General features: G+C 39.3%; 1 protein-coding gene across 3 annotated transcripts; it reads left to right on the top strand.

The window, feature by feature from the left end:
• The first annotated feature begins 4,979 nt into the window (after positions 1-4,979).
• On the top strand, positions 4,980-18,147 carry si:ch211-225p5.8 (uncharacterized protein LOC555567 homolog). 3 transcript variants are annotated; one of them, XR_010007393.1, is made up of 6 exons: positions 4,980-5,141; positions 13,731-13,897; positions 14,292-14,529; positions 15,375-15,534; positions 15,631-15,730; positions 17,935-18,147. XR_010007393.1 is itself a non-coding variant. In XM_062985448.1 (5 exons), exons 1-5 carry the CDS (start codon positions 4,985-4,987, stop codon positions 15,674-15,676), a joined length of 768 nt encoding a protein of 255 aa, XP_062841518.1. In that variant the 5' UTR covers positions 4,980-4,984; the 3' UTR covers positions 15,677-16,322. The 3 variants fall into 3 exon arrangements, 2 of the variants coding, with proteins under 2 accessions (XP_062841518.1, XP_062841519.1); XM_062985448.1 differs by lacking the exon at positions 17,935-18,147 and having other exon boundaries at positions 15,631-16,322; XM_062985449.1 differs by lacking the exons at positions 4,980-5,141; positions 17,935-18,147 and adding an exon at positions 12,202-12,461 and having other exon boundaries at positions 15,631-16,322.
• Positions 18,148-18,551: the final 404 nt, after the last annotated feature.

Below are 18,551 nucleotides of genomic sequence, written 5' to 3'. Positions count from 1 at the left end.
TCTTCACACAATCCGTAACACACCTGAGATCATAAAATTAATTGTTGTACAGTATTTAGTTGTTTGCAGTTTATTCCTTCATGCTAACACGTCGTTTTTTAACACTTTTATATTATTGAAGTCAGAATCAGCAGCACAAGAAGAGAGAATAAATACAAACAACAGCAGTGTTCAAATTCATTCAGAAATATAATTCGTTTTCAATAAATTAACTTCAAAGAACATTCTACAACTTCTGTTTTACACCTTTATAGCAGTGGCACAAATTTTGGACCAAAATCTAAAAATTTGGGGCGTTCGAATCTCAGCTCTGCTATCGGCCAGTCGGGCACATACACGACTGATGATCGGCCTGTTTATGGGTGGAAGTGCTAAGCGCTTCTTTTCCCATGCACCAGAGTTCATATGGAGATCCGTATAGCGCGTATAGAGTCACACAGTATCCCCCGTCTCTGTGCAGCGCCATTGATCGCACAGCAGAGGGCATAACTGCTGCAGTTATGAGGAATCCCCTCCCGGAGTTACACCCTCCTCATAACTGCAGCAGTTACGCCCTCTGCTTGACGATCAATGGCGCTGCACGGAGACGGATAACAGAGATCAGTTTAACAGTTTGATCAGTCACGACCCTCAAGATATGACTAAACTGAAGAAACAAACTGCTGCTAAGGGCTCACCCAGAATCCACCAACAGGAGGAGAGCAGAGGAAAACAAATGTGTGGAACACTGTGACTTCATGATACGAAATATAAAAGTGTTTTATTTAATCTGCTATAAATAAACGTTTGGTACTGTTAGCTTAAGTGCTATTAAACTCTGTAAGCGCATATTAGTGCTAAAATACTAAAACAAATAATAAAATACTTTAATATTTAAATACTTCATAAAGAATTTCAAGCAAAAAGTAATATATTATTTAACATGTAAATTTCACTCATTTAAGTTCATGATTTGGTACAAATTACGGCCTGATCCTGGCCGTGGTGGGACTGGAGCCTGTACCGAACACACTAGCCGTTGGGCAGTGCACGTCCATACCCACCAATCCACCTACTAAAATGTTTTCAGGATGTGAGCGGTAACCAGAGGAAGCACATGCACAGTTAAACAGGAGACGAGACTTAAACCCAAAAGGCTGAAGCTGGGCAGCATCCACCCTCCCTGCCCTCCCTGCCCTCACTGCCACCTCACACGCTCGTGTTTTTTGGACCGCGGGCTCCGTGCTCGCCCCCGGCTGACGTCTCTGCTCCGAACTTCGCACGCCACCTCGTAGATTCCGTCCCCGTCCTCGTCCCTCTCGTCCTCGCCCGTTTCGCTCGGCTCGTCCTCCTCGGGCGGCCGGGGCCGACTCGGGCCCCTCCTCGTCCTTAACCGGTCGACGAACTCGACGTCCAGGTCGCGCTCCGCCGCCGCCTGCAGATCCCTGTAGAGCTCGACGGCCAGGGAGGCTCCGGCGAGGAGACATTCGGGTTCGACACCGCTCATCAGCTCACGGGCGACGCAGTGCACCAGAGAGCCGCAGTACAACCTGGACTCCACCGAAACACAGCGAGAACAGACAAGATCAGATAAAATCTCATGACCAAGTGACTGAGTGTGTGTAGAAACAGGAAGTGTGTGTAGAAACAGGAAGTGTGTGTACCAGGATAGTTCTGGTTCAGGTACTGGATTATTCAGCAGCTGGTTCAGGATGTAAGCGTCCTTCAAACATCTCTGCCACTGACTGTAGGCGTGAGCTAACTCCAGACTCAAAATCTTTTTCCCCTTACGAGAGCGCAGACCCTCCAGCCTCCCGATCACCGTTCCTGCCTCTACAGCCGGGAACAGAGAATCAAAACAGAACCACCGGAGATAAAGAGCTTCATCAGGCTCAAGCCACGTCATGCTAGTGCATGCTAGTCTGGTCTTTCCCACACAGCAGACTGGAAGCCAATTGATTTTGTCTGCTTAACCAATTCTGCCTGCTAATGCCAAGTTCACACTACACGACGTCACAAAAACACACGCGAGAAGTGACGAGGGGTTTAATGATACCACGTCCAAAATTGCACGTCAACAAGTAGCAAAAGATCAAAGTTTGTGTGCTGATGTGCAGCGTAAAATCAAGGAGTGGATTTGGCAACGTGACCAGCAGGGATTGTTCTATAGTGAGTTGGAGGTTAATAAATATTGTTTTGCAATGCAGCGTGGGTGTTTTGTAGAGAACAATCAGGTCAGAAATACTGTAAAGCTTGTGTGAGTGCTGATGTATTCTGATATAAACTATATTACAGCCCTGTACCACCTTATTACACTCCTCCCCTGCATTTCCCCTCACACCGTATCTTCATTCTCATTGGCTATTTGACACAGCACTCATTGCCAGTCGGGCAACTCAGATCCAGATATCTGACATGCTAGAAATCTCGCTTCGGTCTCCAAGCCGCTCGGATCGAGTTGTTGAGTAGTTCACACACAGCGATTGAGAGCCGAGTTTCGATCGCCGAGCGAACGCCGAGTTGCTCCCGAGCCGGCAAATCTAGCGCCGACCAGTCGCCGAGCGAAAATCTGGTAAAACATTGTGTCGTGTGAACCAGGCATATGGACCCCCCAGTAGACCAGTAGCAGAGCCAATATTCCAACCCGTGAGTTTAGAATCTGGATGTACCGGTCAGTACCTATCTCAGTACGATGTTCTCTGCGCAGCTGCCCATAGACCAGGACGATCAGTAACGCCCAGAAGGTTTCAGCTCCAGGTTCAGGCTGCGCGTGCTGGAGCCAGAAGCTGGTGACGTACACGGCGAGCTGCAGATGTTCAGGAATGAGAAGAAACTCCGGGAGTGGAGAAACACGCAGAGCTTCCAACAGGACGTGCAGGCGCGAACAGTGAGGGGACTAGAACAGAACACCACCAAACATGTTAGTCTTTATTACTCCAGTGCAACAGAGGGCAACCTTGAGTCAAATCCTACTTTTATATATGAGAGGCATGATTGTGATGGTGCTCGAGATTTCAATCATTTTTCTGACCTCTCTGTGCCCATATAAATATGGTTACAAAGCATATGGAACAGTGAACTCTAACCAGGGTCAGAAAGAAAACCCAAACTGTTCTTTTATTCTGAGCTCAGGAGGTCTGATGTGTTCCAGGAACCAGCTAATAAAAAAAAGCAGCTGGAACGTTGGTGACATTGTCCACAGCCGAGCAAGCTTTACATGGCTGTGGGCTTCAAGCCTGTGGTGCGACACAGTAAAACCACAATTCTGCTTTTTAACAAACTGTAGTTGAACGTAATGTGCTGTTTTCAGTACAGAAGCGTCTTTATGGAGCAGGACTGTGGTCATTTCCTCTGACCACAACATACTCAGACAGGAAGTCTATTTTATTTTCTAACAAAGACGTGTGTGTTTCAGTCCTTCAGTGACAAAAACATCAGAAAACTGCATTTTTAAATCTCAGGACTGCCATGAGATGAATCTCCATTACACGTGTAGACTGAGTGTGTGTACATTTATAACTCTAGCTTCATATAATGATAAACACACTGTATTTTTCTCTGGAAATTATATTAATAAAATTCAAGGATGTGGTATGTAGGTGAGTGGTAGAGAAGTGGTTAAACAGCAGTCCTGGGGCGCCCAGGTGGAGCGGGATATTACGCTAGGTCACCAGCGCTGAGATTCTGAAAACCTCGGTTCAAACCTTGGCTCTGCTACCAGTCGACTGGGCACCATCTAGCGGGCACAATTGACAGTGCCTGAAGCAGACACAAATTTTCCACCATGTCTGCTGGGTGGGATGACCGGACTATGTGGGTGGGGTCTTCAAATGCTGTGCAAGGACCCTGGTTAGTAGACCGAGACGCCTGTGTAGAAGCGCGTGCGTAAAGAAGGGGTCCGTTAGGACTGCACACGGGTCGGAGGGCACGTAAGCAGCAATATACCTCCCTCGAACGCACCTCTACACTAGTCGGAAGAAAAATGGAGAAAATGCAGAAATAAATGTTTAAAAGCAGTCGCTCTGGGCTTTAAATCTGACCTTATAGGGTTCAAATCCTGTTGCTAAGCTGCCACTGTTGGGCGCTTGGGCTCCTTGATCCTAAATTCATTTAATTTAATTTTCATCAACCGCTTTATACTGGGAAACACCAAGCGCAAGCCCCCCCCCCCATACATCCAGACATAGCTAAATATATTGATGTGTAGACAAAGAGCTTGTTGATAATTTGAAAGCGGACCTCAGTGGAGGTGGGCGAGCGTAATAGACCGCTATACCACCCAGGAGCACAATACTACAGTACCACAGTATAGGTGTGTATGATAATTCTACTTCTATTTTCCAATGGATAGATTTCATGGTGACCTCAACACCCTTGCTGGTCAAGAAGGGCTCAACCGGACATGTCAGTCACATTGATTTCAATGCATATAATTCATTACATGTAATAAATGATGAAGTAACTCTAGTTAAACTAATAAATAAATTGTACTGTGTATGAAAGTAAAAACTGTAATGAAGTCGACCGCTCTACCTCCCACAGTGTCTCCAGGTAAAGGTCCGATCCAGCACATCTCGGTAACACGGCAGGAACCATAAAGCACGCCAGCTTCGTTCCTTGGCGGTCATATTCCTCAACTTCATACTGATGATTGTACTTTGAATTCCGACTCCTCGTGCACAGCAGAACTCCGTACTTCACTTGACGGATGAGCCAGGACGCCTCGCTGCTGCTGCTGAGTGTAAAATCCTCCACCTGAAAGCGCACCGTGACTCTCCGAAACGTCAGGACGTCGATGATCGAGGAGCTTAATTCTCCCTCTGCGAAAGGTTCCAGCATCCAGTCTGGTAGGTTCTGTAAGGAACCTGGAGGTCTGATCTGAGGTTCTACGCTTATAAAGAACTGCTCTATGGAGCTGGAACGCTGGAGTCGGTACTTCTGCATTCCCCGGTGTATTTTTTTCTGAATGCTGTCGTTTGGCTTTTTCCTGCTCAGAAGGGCGGCGATGGCTCGTTTTGGACCATTAAAACGTGACAACCATTTTAATAAGCCATCCATTTTGGCGTGTCTTCCAGGCGTCGTTGAGAACTCGGCCCAGGTGGGAAACGTGTTCTTATCTAGGCTGCAGAGGTTACTGTCTCCCAAGATGGTCGCAAAAAGAGGTAGAAGATTCCTATTCATGCGGTTATAAAAAGTACATACATTTAAATAACCGTAGCATTTGGTGGGAATGTAAGGTTCTGTAGAACATCTACGCGCTACACGGCTTACATTCTTCCACTGGAAGTAATCGATGGGCAGAACACCACCTCTGATGGGTAAAATGTAGAAATAACTGTTGTTTGATAAAACAGGACAGTTCCAGTCGTTGGCCAGAGCAGCCAGTTCCCAATCCGCCTCGGTGAGACACTGAATAAACAGCACTTTGAGTTTGTACAGGATCTGTTTGAAGACTTTTTTAATGAGGACCGGTAGCATTTCTCCCGGCCGGCCCCTGGTCAGAGCGACGGCCTTCCTTATTCTTTTTGTGAATGTTTTTTCTGTCTTGTGTATTTTTCTGTCACTCAGATAATTCCCTCCATCCAGAACAACGTACGGCTCTATACTGCACACCTCCAGGTTTTTAAAGAACTGCTTAACAATGTCCTCAAACGCAGCGTAATCTCCTCCATATTTCTGGTCCAGCGGAGATTTTAAGTAAAGCTGGATGCACAGGCCGTATCCATCGATAATGAGCCTGCTTTCTCTAAAGTTACGTCCCCTTATAAAAGCTCTGTTGCTCTCAATAAAGCCTGCGAGTCCTTCCACTCCCATTACAAACACTGACTGGCCCTTTAAAAAAACAATGAAAACATTGTGAAATAATGGACATTTATATTTATACAAAAATCTGAAACTGGCCGTTTTAAACCCATGAAACATAAAATAACACTAAAATGAATAACTAGGTAAATAGGCTCTTTAGTTTTATTCAGCAGGCTTAAAATGTACTTACTCTGAAGAATACCCAGTTTGTATATTATTTGGGTGTTATTGCTGATCTTGGTATAGTGATCACTGTTACACCTGCTCCTATGTGTGCATTCAAACTAGCCCTGTTTATATGCCGCCATCTGCACTTTAAAAAGCTCGGTCACGCTATCCGCACTTAAAGTTTTACTGCGCGTCTAAACTGTATTATACAGTAGCCGAAGCGTTGAAGACAGAAAAGCTGCTGTTTACAGATTAATAAACATAATCTACCGTATTCTGATGCACGAAATCCACTACATTAAACACGAGCATTCATTCTGTTATTAATGAAATACATTTCAGATGTTTTTACTGTGAGTAAAGTGTCTATTTAATTGTGTACAGAACGCTCTTTGACGTCCAATAAAATGAACAAATCAAATTGTTATCAAGTGCCACCCATACAGTCATGAAGAACACTTACTCTAGTACTCATGGTGTGATTTTGGGACAATTTTACTGTAGGATATTGGAGTAATGTGGTAACAAACTTGAGTAAAGTGTCTATTTGGTCGTGTACAGACCCCTTTTTGAAGATCAACAAAATTAATAAATTAAATTGTTATCAAATTCCACCCATACTGTCATGAAGAACACTTAGTCTAGTACTCATGGTGTGATTTTGGGACAATTTTACTGTAGGAATTTGAAATAATGGCATAGAAAACTTATGTAAAATGTCAATTTGGTGGTGTTTACATTTTAAGTCCAATAAAATTAACAAATCAAATTGTTATCAAGTTCCACCCATACAGTCATGAAGAACACTTAGTCTAGTACTCATGGTGTGATTTGAAGACAATTTTACTGTAGGAATCTGGTTTAATGTGATGGCAAACTTATGTAAAGTGTAAAATTACACCAAAAGAACCACGATGAACACTTATTGTAGAGTAATCGGATGGCAAACCTATGTAAAGTGTCTGTTTGTGTTAACACCACATTTTGAAGTACAAATAAAATAAGCAAATCAAATTGTAATTAAATGCCACCACTACATTCATAAAGAAAATTTACTCTTGTATTTATGTTGTGATATTGAGACAATTTTACTGCTAAATTTGGAGTAATGGCATCACAAATTTGCATAATTGGTTTTGTATAGACCTGGGGGTCCAAAGTGTTAATTATCTGAACATGGTGATCAAGCCTTAACAAATAATGAAATAATTTTAATACGACATGCTTTTAATAGTATATTACTTAAAGTAGTACGTGTGTAAATAATAAATAAATAATTTATTCTTGTAACCGTTGACATTCAAGGATTAATGTAATTTTGTCAGAAACTAATTACAAGTTTGCCATCCCATTATATCAAATTTCTACAGTAAAATTATCCCAAAGTCTAAACATATAAGTACTGGACTAAGTGTACTTCATGAATCTAGAGGTGGCATTTGATAAACATTTGATTTTCTTTTTGTATTGATCTTCAAATAGTGGTTTAAAAACAACCAAATAGACACATTACATAAATTTGCCACCCCATTATTTTAAATTCCTACAGTTAAATTGTCCCAAAATCACATGATGAGTACTAGACTAAGTGTTCTTCATGGTCATTGGGGTGGCATTCAATAACAATGTGATTTGCTTATTAGACTTTAAAATGTGGTCTTAACACAACCAAATAGACACTCCAAATTCCTACAGTAAAATTGTCTCATAATTATAATTATAGTACAAGAGTAAGTGTTCTTCATGATCAGAGTGGATTTGCTAAATGTATTGATCTTCAAATAATGGTCTTAGCACAACTGAATTGACATTTTACACAAGTTTGCCATTCCATTATTTCAAATTCCTACAGTAAAAATTTCCCCAAATCACACCATGAGTACTAGAGTAAGTGTTCTTCATGACTGTATGGGTGGCACTTGATAACAATTTGATTTGTTTATGTTATTAATCTTCAAAGACAGGTCTGTACACAACCAAATAGACACTTTACTCAAGTTTGTTACTACATTAATTCAAATTTGTACAGTAAAATTGTCCCAAAATCACACCATGAGTACTAGACTAAGTGTTCTTCATGACTGTATGGGTGGCACTTGATAACAATTTGATTTGTTAATTTTATTGGACTTTAAATATAGTGTAAACTCAACCGAATTGACATTTTACATAAGTTTGCCATCCCATTATTTTAAATTTGTACAGTAAAATTGTCCCAAAATCACACCATGAGTACTAGTGTAATTGTTCTTCATGACTGTATGGGTGGCACTTGATAACAATTTGATTTGTTTATGTTATTAATCTTCAAAGACAGGTCTGTACACAACCAAATAGACACTTTACTCAAGTTTGTTACTACATTAATTCAAATTTGTACAGTAAAATTGTCCCAAAATCACACCATGAGTACTAGACTAAGTCTTCTTCATGACTGTATGGGTGGCACTTGATAACAATTTGATTTGTTAATTTTATTGGACTTTAAATATAGTGTAAACTCAACCGAATTGACATTTTACATAAGTTTGCCATCCCATTATTTTAAATTTGTACAGTAAAATTGTCCCAAAATCACACCATGAGTACTAGAGTAAGTGTTCTTCATGACTGTATGGGTGGCACTTGATAACAATTTGATTTGTTTATGTTATTAATCTTCAAAGACAGGTCTGTACACAACCAAATAGACACTTTACTCAAGTTTGTTACTACATTAATTCAAATTTGTACAGTAAAATTGTCCCAAAATCACACCATGAGTACTAGACTAAGTCTTCTTCATGACTGTATGGGTGGCACTTGATAACAATTTGATTTGTTAATTTTATTGGACTTTAAATATAGTGTAAACTCAACCGAATTGACATTTTACATAAGTTTGCCATCCCATTATTTTAAATTTGTACAGTAAAATTGTCCCAAAATCACACCATGAGTACTAGAGTAATTGTTCTTCATGACTGTATGGGTGGCACTTGATAACAATTTGATTTGTTAATTTCATTGTATTGATCTTAAAATAGCGGTCTGTACACAAACAAATACACACTTTTTTTATAAAAGAGGTCTGAATTTCTAACTTTTTAGATTGCTCTATACATAGATTGTAACACACTTTTGTTTCTGTTACACTTTATGTGCATCAGAACTCGGTAGTAATGTATATTAAGCTGTAAAGAGATGATTTCATCTTCGCAGCTGTATTACCGTATAATACGGTTTAGACGCGCAGTAAAAAATGAAGCGCAGATAGCGTGACCGAGCTTTTTTAAAGTGCAGATGGCGTGACCGGTCTCTAACCGTGCATTCAAACTCGCCCTGTTTATATGGGCATGAAAAAAATCACCAGATTTAGATATCATTATTAATAAAGAAGCCATACCAAGAAATTACAAGACAACTAATGAATCATCTGTATTTCTGTATTGGAAGAAGTCATTCGGATTGAGTGACGAAACGTATCTCTACAACAAACTAGTGTCCAGATGAACTGATTCAACTTTGTGGATCTGTATTTCTATTTAGATTTGTTTAAAAAAATCAACAATAAAGTTAATAATAGTCATTGCAAACTTAAACTTAAAGCTTAAGCCAAAAATTCAGTTATAGAAACAGAAGAGTTGCAGAAGTGATGAAAATTCCAGCTCCACCATGGACTACATGTCACATGTAAGTGTGTAATCCATTAATTTCAACTGTTAATATAATTTCACAGATTAATAATAGTGCACGTTCTACAAAATGAATAAACTATTTAAAAAGAAAGTAAAGTTTTAATATTTGCAAATAAAATAAACATAATAATGTTGAATTCTGAAATCTTTACCTTAACCGCATCTATACTGAGTTTTCCCGTGTGTTCTGTTTATTTAAGATTGTAAATATTCCGTCCCAAATTGGGTTCTAATTGCTTACTAGCACCCTACATCAGTACAGAAGCCCACGGTCAGAGTGCTACTATAACAAGGCTGCAGTGGAGAAGTTAATTTGGAACGCACCCGGTGAGGAGCTCTTCGGGTTGGACTTGGAAAATGAAACTGATCAGCTCAGAGGAAAGCGGAAGTCAAGTCAACTTTATTTATATTTATATAGCTCTCTTTACAATAGACATTGTCTCAAAGCAACTTTACAGAATTCAGGACCAACAGACACAAAAACCCCTGTTGAGCAGGTCAAGGGTGACAGTGGCAGGAAAAACTCCCTTATAATTACAGGAAGAACTTTGAGAGGAACCAGACTCAGCAGGGACCCCCGTCCTTCTCGGGTGGCCTGGAAACTTTAAACATATAGGATTTACACAGATCATACAAACACAGAATTAAAATGAACTAAAAGTTATAACTAGCAATAATTAAATAAATAAATAATAGAGTTATTATTCAGTCTAGTCTGTAATAAAGTCTGTAGTGAGTTCTTGACATTCTTGGTGCAAACACGCCAGGACCCGTCACATCCGGCAGGAGCAGCATTGTTGGCACGGCAGTCTCGAATTAATTTCTTAACCTCGGGCGGGTAACCAGGTTTCCATCAGAACCAAAGTCACATTAAATCACTTTATTGTTCCAGGATTCAATAAAACATTTTTATAAATGCTGTAATTCGATTTTAATTTATTTATTATTTGATGATTTCATGTTGGCTTTATTACATTTACATTAAAACTGGTTTTGTTGTTTTTGGAATAATGGTTCCTTCAAGAGCACCATGATTTTACTCAAACCTGAATAACGTTTTTGCAAATGTGTTTATCAATAATATTTGTTAGATTTGTCTGTCAGAATTGTCTGTTATTACAGTTATATTTATATACCATTAAATGTAGTTATTTAATTCTCCCTTTATTGTTCTGGCATGAATATAATTCAAGTAGATTTTGATTTGTTATCAGCCCTCAGTAAATATAGATAGACAGACAGACAGACAGGTAGATGTAGTGAATGCACAACAATATACGGTGTGCAAAAATGTTATGTAAAAATAGTGCATCTGGCATAATAATAGAAGCAGTAGTTTATTCTTATAAATAATATATACAGATATGTAGGTATAAATACAGATAAAGATATCATTATAGTATAAATATATACAATATACAATATATTAATTATAGGTATAGGTATATACAGTACTAGCAATAATTTACATTGTTTTATATATAAAGATAAATATTAAATATAAAAATATATATCAGATATAGGTATGAATTAGTATAATAGTGGTAATATACAGATAATATCAATAATAATAATAGATTAATTTAGATTATAAGTGATACATACATATAGGTAAAGGTATGTAGGCTTGGATATGATGATAAAAATGTGTGTCCTAGTTTGAGTTTAGTTAGTTTAACATTCGTGCTGCCGTGTGGTGTTAAACAGTCTGACTGCCTGGGGTACAAAAGACTTTCTCAGCCTGTCTGTTGAACAGGACAGACAGACAGTTTATCACTGAACACACTCCTCTATCTGGTGATGGTGCTGTTCAGAGGGTGCTGTGTGTGTGTGTGTGTGTGTGTGTGTGTGTGTGTGTGTGTGTAATAGTCAGTGATGCAGATTTCACAAGATTTCAGTGATAAATTTAAGAACGTTTTCATGTTAAGTGGGGTTTTCTACAGATCTTCTGGGTCATATTCTAGATCTGAGTGATTTTTAGGTGTCTCCTCTAACCCTGTTCCGCACCCTGTGCTTCCATGTAGCGCTGGACCAACCACAACCCTCAGAGCAGGGTCACTAAACACATGGTTTGACTAATCTAGATGTGATCGCCTGCACAGAGCCCTGAGCTCAACCCTATTAAATATCTTTGGGATAAATGGGATGTTAATTGTGAGCCAGGACTATTCTTCCTTCATTTATTTTTAATAGGCACAAACAAGCTACAAAATTTTAGCCACAAGGGGCAGAGCAACTCCACATCAAATCTCATAGTTTTGATGTCCAACTCATGGTCAGGTGTCCACATACTTTTGGCAACATAGTGTACCAAAGACAAACAAAATTAAATAAAAACATCTCTGAAAAAAAAAAAAAGTAAACGTATAAAAGATAAGTGAATGTAAATTACGTGATGGTTCCAGTTCAGTGAAAAATCTCAACCTCTCATGTTACGTCTTGATCCCACAGCTAGATGGTGTCACATGAACAAGCTAAACTTAGTTCTCATAAACACACTCCCAGTACAGGGACACACACACACTCCCAGTACAGGGACACACACTCCAGTACAGGGACACACACACACTCCCAGTACAGGGACACACACTCCCAGTACAGGGACACACACTCCCAGAGAACTGCACTGAATTTACTGGAACTTTACTGGAACTTTCACTGACTGTGTGGATTTCTTAAGAAAGAACCCTGAAGGCAGGTCCAGTCCTGCAGAGCTGAGAAGTGCACAAGAGTCAACAAGATTTAAAGTTTGTATTTAATAATTTAAAGCTTTTTTGATAATGACACTGCCGGTCAGAGCACTTCTCACTGTCTGGATCATTGTTATGGTCGGTAAGTTTGCACATTTCACTTCAGTCCTGTATAACCGCTCCTGTAGAGGGTAAATAAACTCTTGTAGGATTTTGGAAGTCTGTTATCATGTATTAGACTTTTTGTGGTGCTCTTGTGCTTTTGTAAGAGTCTCATTTATTCTGGTTTGCATCACTAACCAAGAAAACAATCATCTGAAAGAAAAAAATCACGACTAGTTTGGAACACGATCGTTGTTTAGCTAGAGGAGATTATACAGGTAGAAACTGAGCTCCTGGAAGCCATATTAAAAATAGCAAGTTATTATTTCAGCTATTCCAGAACAAGCTGTATTTGTTTTACATGTAGAAGTTTCTTCTAAATTCTTGGATTATAATTTGCTTCATCACATTTTATAAATAATGGGTTGGATTTTGGGTTGATTCACTCGAGCTAAAGTCAGAATATGATTGGATGAATGTTTTACCAGCTTTTACTGACTGGCTCTTTTTCTTCTATAGTATTTTTAATGTCTTACCTGAGTTATAACCAGTGCCCCTTCTCTTGTTAGCTTAATTTAAAAGTACTTTATGGTCTAATTCAAAAGTTTACATACACCTGAAGTGAATTGCAGTATTATTATTAGTAGTAGCAGTAGTACTATTATTATTATTATTAGCAGTAGTAGTAGATTATTAACAGCTGTTTTTAATCTTGCCAGTGTTTACAATTCCTGCAATGTTCACTTATTTACAATGCATGACTTTAACTGCAATTTCTTACATATATTTTTCTATATTGTTCTTTTTCTTGTTTATATTTTTATATACATATATAAGCCTGTTTATTATATACAGTTTTGTAAGCCAGTGACTCAAATCAATTCTTCAGATGTTAAATGAAGCATTTAAATTGGGCCTCTAAAAGTCCTGACCTCAACCCCATCAAGAATATGACGACTGTACTGAAACGACTCCAGATTCAGTGGTCAAAGACTCGAGTTGGACAGACTCCTGATGTGAGCTGCAACATCTAATCCATTATTACTGGTTTTGTCTGCAGAATTTATCTGAATAAAGTCCTAAATTAGCAGTTACAGCTGCGTGTCCTCCAGTCCTAATTCAGTCATGTTATATTCTGCCATGTCCTTGTGTGTCTGAGGCGTAATGGTGACGAGATACAGGTACGATCATGATCAGGGCGTGGTCAGGGTGCAGTCAGAGCACTTGATGTAACAAGGCATCTTCCTTTATAATTCCCACAACATTTACAATGATGAGATGATTTGTGTCTCTCCGTGTCTCTCTGTAGCGTGGCAGTGCCAGGCCGGCTGTGCCGATGTGGACTCCATGACCGAGGCGGTGGCGGGTAACGACTTCATGCTGGGGTGTATCTCCTGCAAACGACGAGCGGAAGTGAACGCCGCTGCCACAGTGGACTGGCACTTTAAACCTTCTGGAGAAAATGATTCCTACCACGTGAGTGCTAATGGATCAGCTTATAACCAATATGCAGTTAGCATGATGCAAACTGGTTATCAAACCCCGGATCCCAGCGGTAGTGGGCTAGTGTACTTTACAATCGCAACAGCTGAGCGGCTAATTCTTCTAGCTGCACGATTAAATCAATCAAACGTCACAGTTTCGGCCTCGTAGGTTTAGTGCACAGCCAAGGAAGCAAACTGAACACCAACACTAACACATGCTAACTGATTTTCCTTCTGGAGGACTGGGGTTCGATTCCTCACTCAGTTCTTTTTGAATTCCGGCCTTGGGGATCGATAAAAGAATTTTATCTTAATGTGAGAACATGGTTCACATGTAGTTTTCTGAATGTTCATTACTATCTGATATTGATCTGAACGTTCTGCAGATTTTCCGGTATGATTATCCAGATGCTAACCCCCTGCACGAGGACTTTAAGTCTCGACTGGACTGGGCTGGAACTGAAGGAACGGCTGATATTCAGATCGGAGCCATTTACATCCGTAACGTCACCTTTAACGACTCCGGCACTTACACCTGTACGTTCCATCGTACTCTCTACATATCGTTCGGAGAGCAACAGGTTACCATCCAAAAAACAGTGGAGCTCACAGTCCTGGCCATAGGTAAGGTTAACATTTATTTACTATCATTATTTTATGGATTTTCCGGTGGCACCGTCCCTGATCTGATCACGGAGACCCGGATCACCACACACCCTCTCCGCCACGTGTCCGGTCCAGTGTTTGGTTTGCACATAGAACCGTATGAGACATGCTAAGCTCCATAAGCCGCACCCCCACAATATTGACCAAATATTGCAGGATTAGCAGGAGGAGACTTTTGAACCTGTATGTTGTGTGTCAGCACGGGCGGCACGGTGGCTAAGTGGGTAGCACTGTCACCTCACAGCAAGAAGGTCTTCAGTTCAATCCCCAGATGGGGTGGTCCAGGTCCTTTCTGCTCTGGTTTCCTCCCACAGTCCAAAAATGTGCAGTTAGGCTAATTGGAGACACTGAATTGTCCTATAGGTACCGGCCGCTAGGATAATAAACCAGTGCATTGTAGTGCCGGTCCCAAGCCCGGATAAATAGGGAGGGTCGTGTCAGGAAGGGCATCCGGCGTAAAAACTGTGCCAAGTCGGCGACTCCTAACGAGTCCTAATAGATCAAGAGATGTGGTCAACACGTTAGACTATCGTGTTCTGCAATTTTATTAAAAACTAAATTTAATTTAAAGTCCGTTCCACAAGTATCAGGATGGGAGATGCTGAAAAGCTCTGTACGGACCTCAGAGTGTCAGGAACGTTACTGCGGTGTCTCAGGATCACCTGAATTCACTCTGAGTAATGATTATAAACGTATCACTGTCAGCAGGACATGGGTCTGGACTACCAGTCACACTAGTCCTACTTATATGGGCACAGAAAAGTCACATAAATGGTACCAACTTCTTCTCTTTGATCCTGCAGCAAACCGTGAGTTGACAGCGGTGATTTCGGAGATCATGATGTACGTGCTGATCGTGGGGCTGCAGCTCTGGATGATCGGGGTTCTGGTCTACTGCTACAAAAAGATCTACGCTGAGAACGAAGCTCGTGAGGCCAGAAAAGCTCTACGGGACAAAAAGAAGTAACAAACTTTCCTTGTTCCTGATTATTTCCCTCTCCTCTGGTCTCTGGCGCTGCGTTCTTGACCTGTTTTCTTTCATCTGTTCTTATTTTTCAGACTTATCGACCCAATGGACTCGTGTGATGGAGTTCACATGGAGTAGCTGCAGTTTTCATCATTATTCTTATACATTATAATTTACTGCAGTTTTATAAAGGTCAGGAGCTCCAAATCTTATATTTATCCAACACAAATTCCATAAAGGTTTGGACATGAGTTAAATATTAATCACTTAATAGATCTTTTACTTTAAGAGTTAAATCATTCTGGAGGAAGAGATCTGGGGGGGTTTCTCAGTATCTCATGAATGCATTATTGTTATGGGGATTTTTTCATGACATTTATGGGTGGGATGATGGAACACAGTCGTGTCCCTTTGAGAGGTCTTTCTTTAGGACTATTCTTCTGTAGAAGTTCATAACGAACTCGTTTCTAATGTGTCTAATGTTTGTTTGACTCTACACCACGTGTCGTCTAACACTAAATACTTATGATTGTGCAAATCTAGTAGTGGACACCAGTAGTGGACACTGACTCTCCGTGATGGACCTCAAATGATGTCCAGTAGAGGGCAGCTTCTATCTTCAGCTCTACATGTATGGGCACAGAGAAGTCACCAGCGTATTCAGTTCTTATCAGTAATGAGGAATTAGGAACGTTCTGCACCACCAGATCAATCATATCAGCTGCTGTTTGTAAATTCTCACTCTGATTTGTAGAAAAGACACAATAAACTTATTTTTTAGAAATTTTTGATCTTTATTTATTTTGGACAAAGATGCTTGTGTTCCAATTTAAAGTAACATTTACTCATGAGTCTGTCGCACACAAAAAGTACAATTTAATACAAAGATTTTTCACATGATTCACAAATTTATTCATAGTGTTTAATCGATGCATCCAGAGGAGTCTGGGGAATAGATTCTTAAATGACATCAATTATAATATTTTTTGTTTACTATATTTTCCCAGATTAATGTATGTTCAGACTCATGAGGAAGAATCTGCAGTTTAACACAGATTTCAAGAGTCAGCTTGGAGATCTTTCATCAGGTGTGACTGTTCCAACAACAGGATCTCATACAGCTTAGCTTTTCCTGAATCTCCAGCTGCCCTCATAGGGCCTGTCAATAAAGCTCTCATTTTTCCCTGAGATGTGCTCTTCACCTGGATTTCACTGTATTCCTCATCATTAATGACCTTTAAACGTAGGAGCTGGTCCAGGATGGCATCCATACCACTTGCTCTCTGGATGAGCATGGCCTGATGCTTATCAATGAATTCAGCTTCTGCAACACAACAGATTTTTATTAGCACTTCTGGAGAGCGTGAATCTCTGTTACTGAGCCCATGTGCTCCTTTAAATTGTAAATAAAAATCATATCTGGAATCATGAACTGATGAAGTGTTTGAGAAAGTAAAATTTTGTGATGCAAAATTAATTATAGTGAATAAGTAAGAATAAGTAACAGAATAAGTAACTCCCTAAACCACTGCTTTGTAAACTTGGTCCCCACAATTTGCAGATGAAGCCTTCAATGCACTTGAAAAAGATCCTGATCGTAGTGGCCTAGCAAAGATTTAAAAGCCTTAAAATTGGTTCATTGATGAGAAGAGTTTGCTTTAAAATTTATTAAAGTTAAATGTTCCTTTTTGCTAATCAGTTGAGTTTTTGCTTGTGATGCCAACATGCTGAAATAAATCTTTATTTACCCCGTCGAGAAGATTTGGCTGTTCGATCCATCTGCAAAATAAAAAACAATCAATTCAATAATTTTTAATACGTTACCAACAAACATACTGCAAACATAAACATTTGCAAATAAATGAAACAATTCCAGGAATGCACTGGAACAGCAGGTTCACTTTATAAGTGGGTGTGACTGGAGTAGTTGGTACTCACCATTGCCTGGGCATCCATGAGCTGAAAATAAAAAACAGAACAAAATGATTTTATTTCCTTTTGTTTTTTGGCAGCTCTTGATTGTTTAAAATGTTTTAAATATACACAAAAAACTGTAACCAGATGAGTTTTTTATCTAAATATTTATAGCTTTATTTGATTAACACATTTTAGAGGGCCTTAGAGAGTGTTGTTCCTCAATCACAAAAGCAGAGGTTACAGCTGTGCTTGGTTATACTAATGTATGGTACATTACATTGGTTGTTGGTTAAATGTTGGTTGTGTGTATACATATAAGAAACCACTGGTGCAATAAAGCTTTATGGAGTTTCACTCAAAGTGAAAATGAAAGAAAATACACCATAACAGCATGTGTAAAATACTAAATACTAACTTTTTAAAAGTAAAATACTCAATGATTTTGTTAAAATACTTACAGTTTTTATGCTGATTTGCAGTTAGATTGGAGAAGAACCCACAGGAGAACCCAAAGTTCGTGCTTGTCTGAAAATCTATCAGAAGAAGACGCACAGAGAGAACGTTTCCTCCCCCACACGGAAATATGTTACCTGTAATTACCTGTAAGGTGATATATTATTATAACATACATGTATCATCTGGATATGTGTAATATATGTAGATATACTGTATGTTCATAACATACATGAAATACCCACAATAAAATGTGTATCTACACATTAAAAAAAAATCTATAGGATAAATGTTTATATTTGCACTGAAACAACAGGTTCACTTTATAAGTGGGTGTGACTGGAGTAGTTGGTGGAGATTTTTTATATGATATGTTGTATTCATATATGCCAGCATAAATATTGAATTTATATATGCAATTTTATTAACGTAACATATACTGTATATATAGTGAGGAAAATAAGTATTTGATCCACTGCCGATTTTGCAAGTTTTCCCACCTACAAAGAATGAAGAGGCCTGTAATTTTTATCGTAGGAACACTTCAACTGTGAGAGACAGAATCTAAAAAAAAATCCAGATAATCCCATTGTATGATTTTTAAATAATTAATTTGCATTTTATTGCATAAAATAAGTATTTG

The sequence above is a fragment of the Trichomycterus rosablanca genome, chromosome 23 (assembly GCF_030014385.1).
Source record: "Trichomycterus rosablanca isolate fTriRos1 chromosome 23, fTriRos1.hap1, whole genome shotgun sequence".
NCBI lineage: Eukaryota > Metazoa > Chordata > Actinopteri > Siluriformes > Trichomycteridae > Trichomycterus > Trichomycterus rosablanca.
Note: the sequence above shows the minus strand (reverse complement) of the source record. Positions and strands in the feature narration are given on the sequence as shown.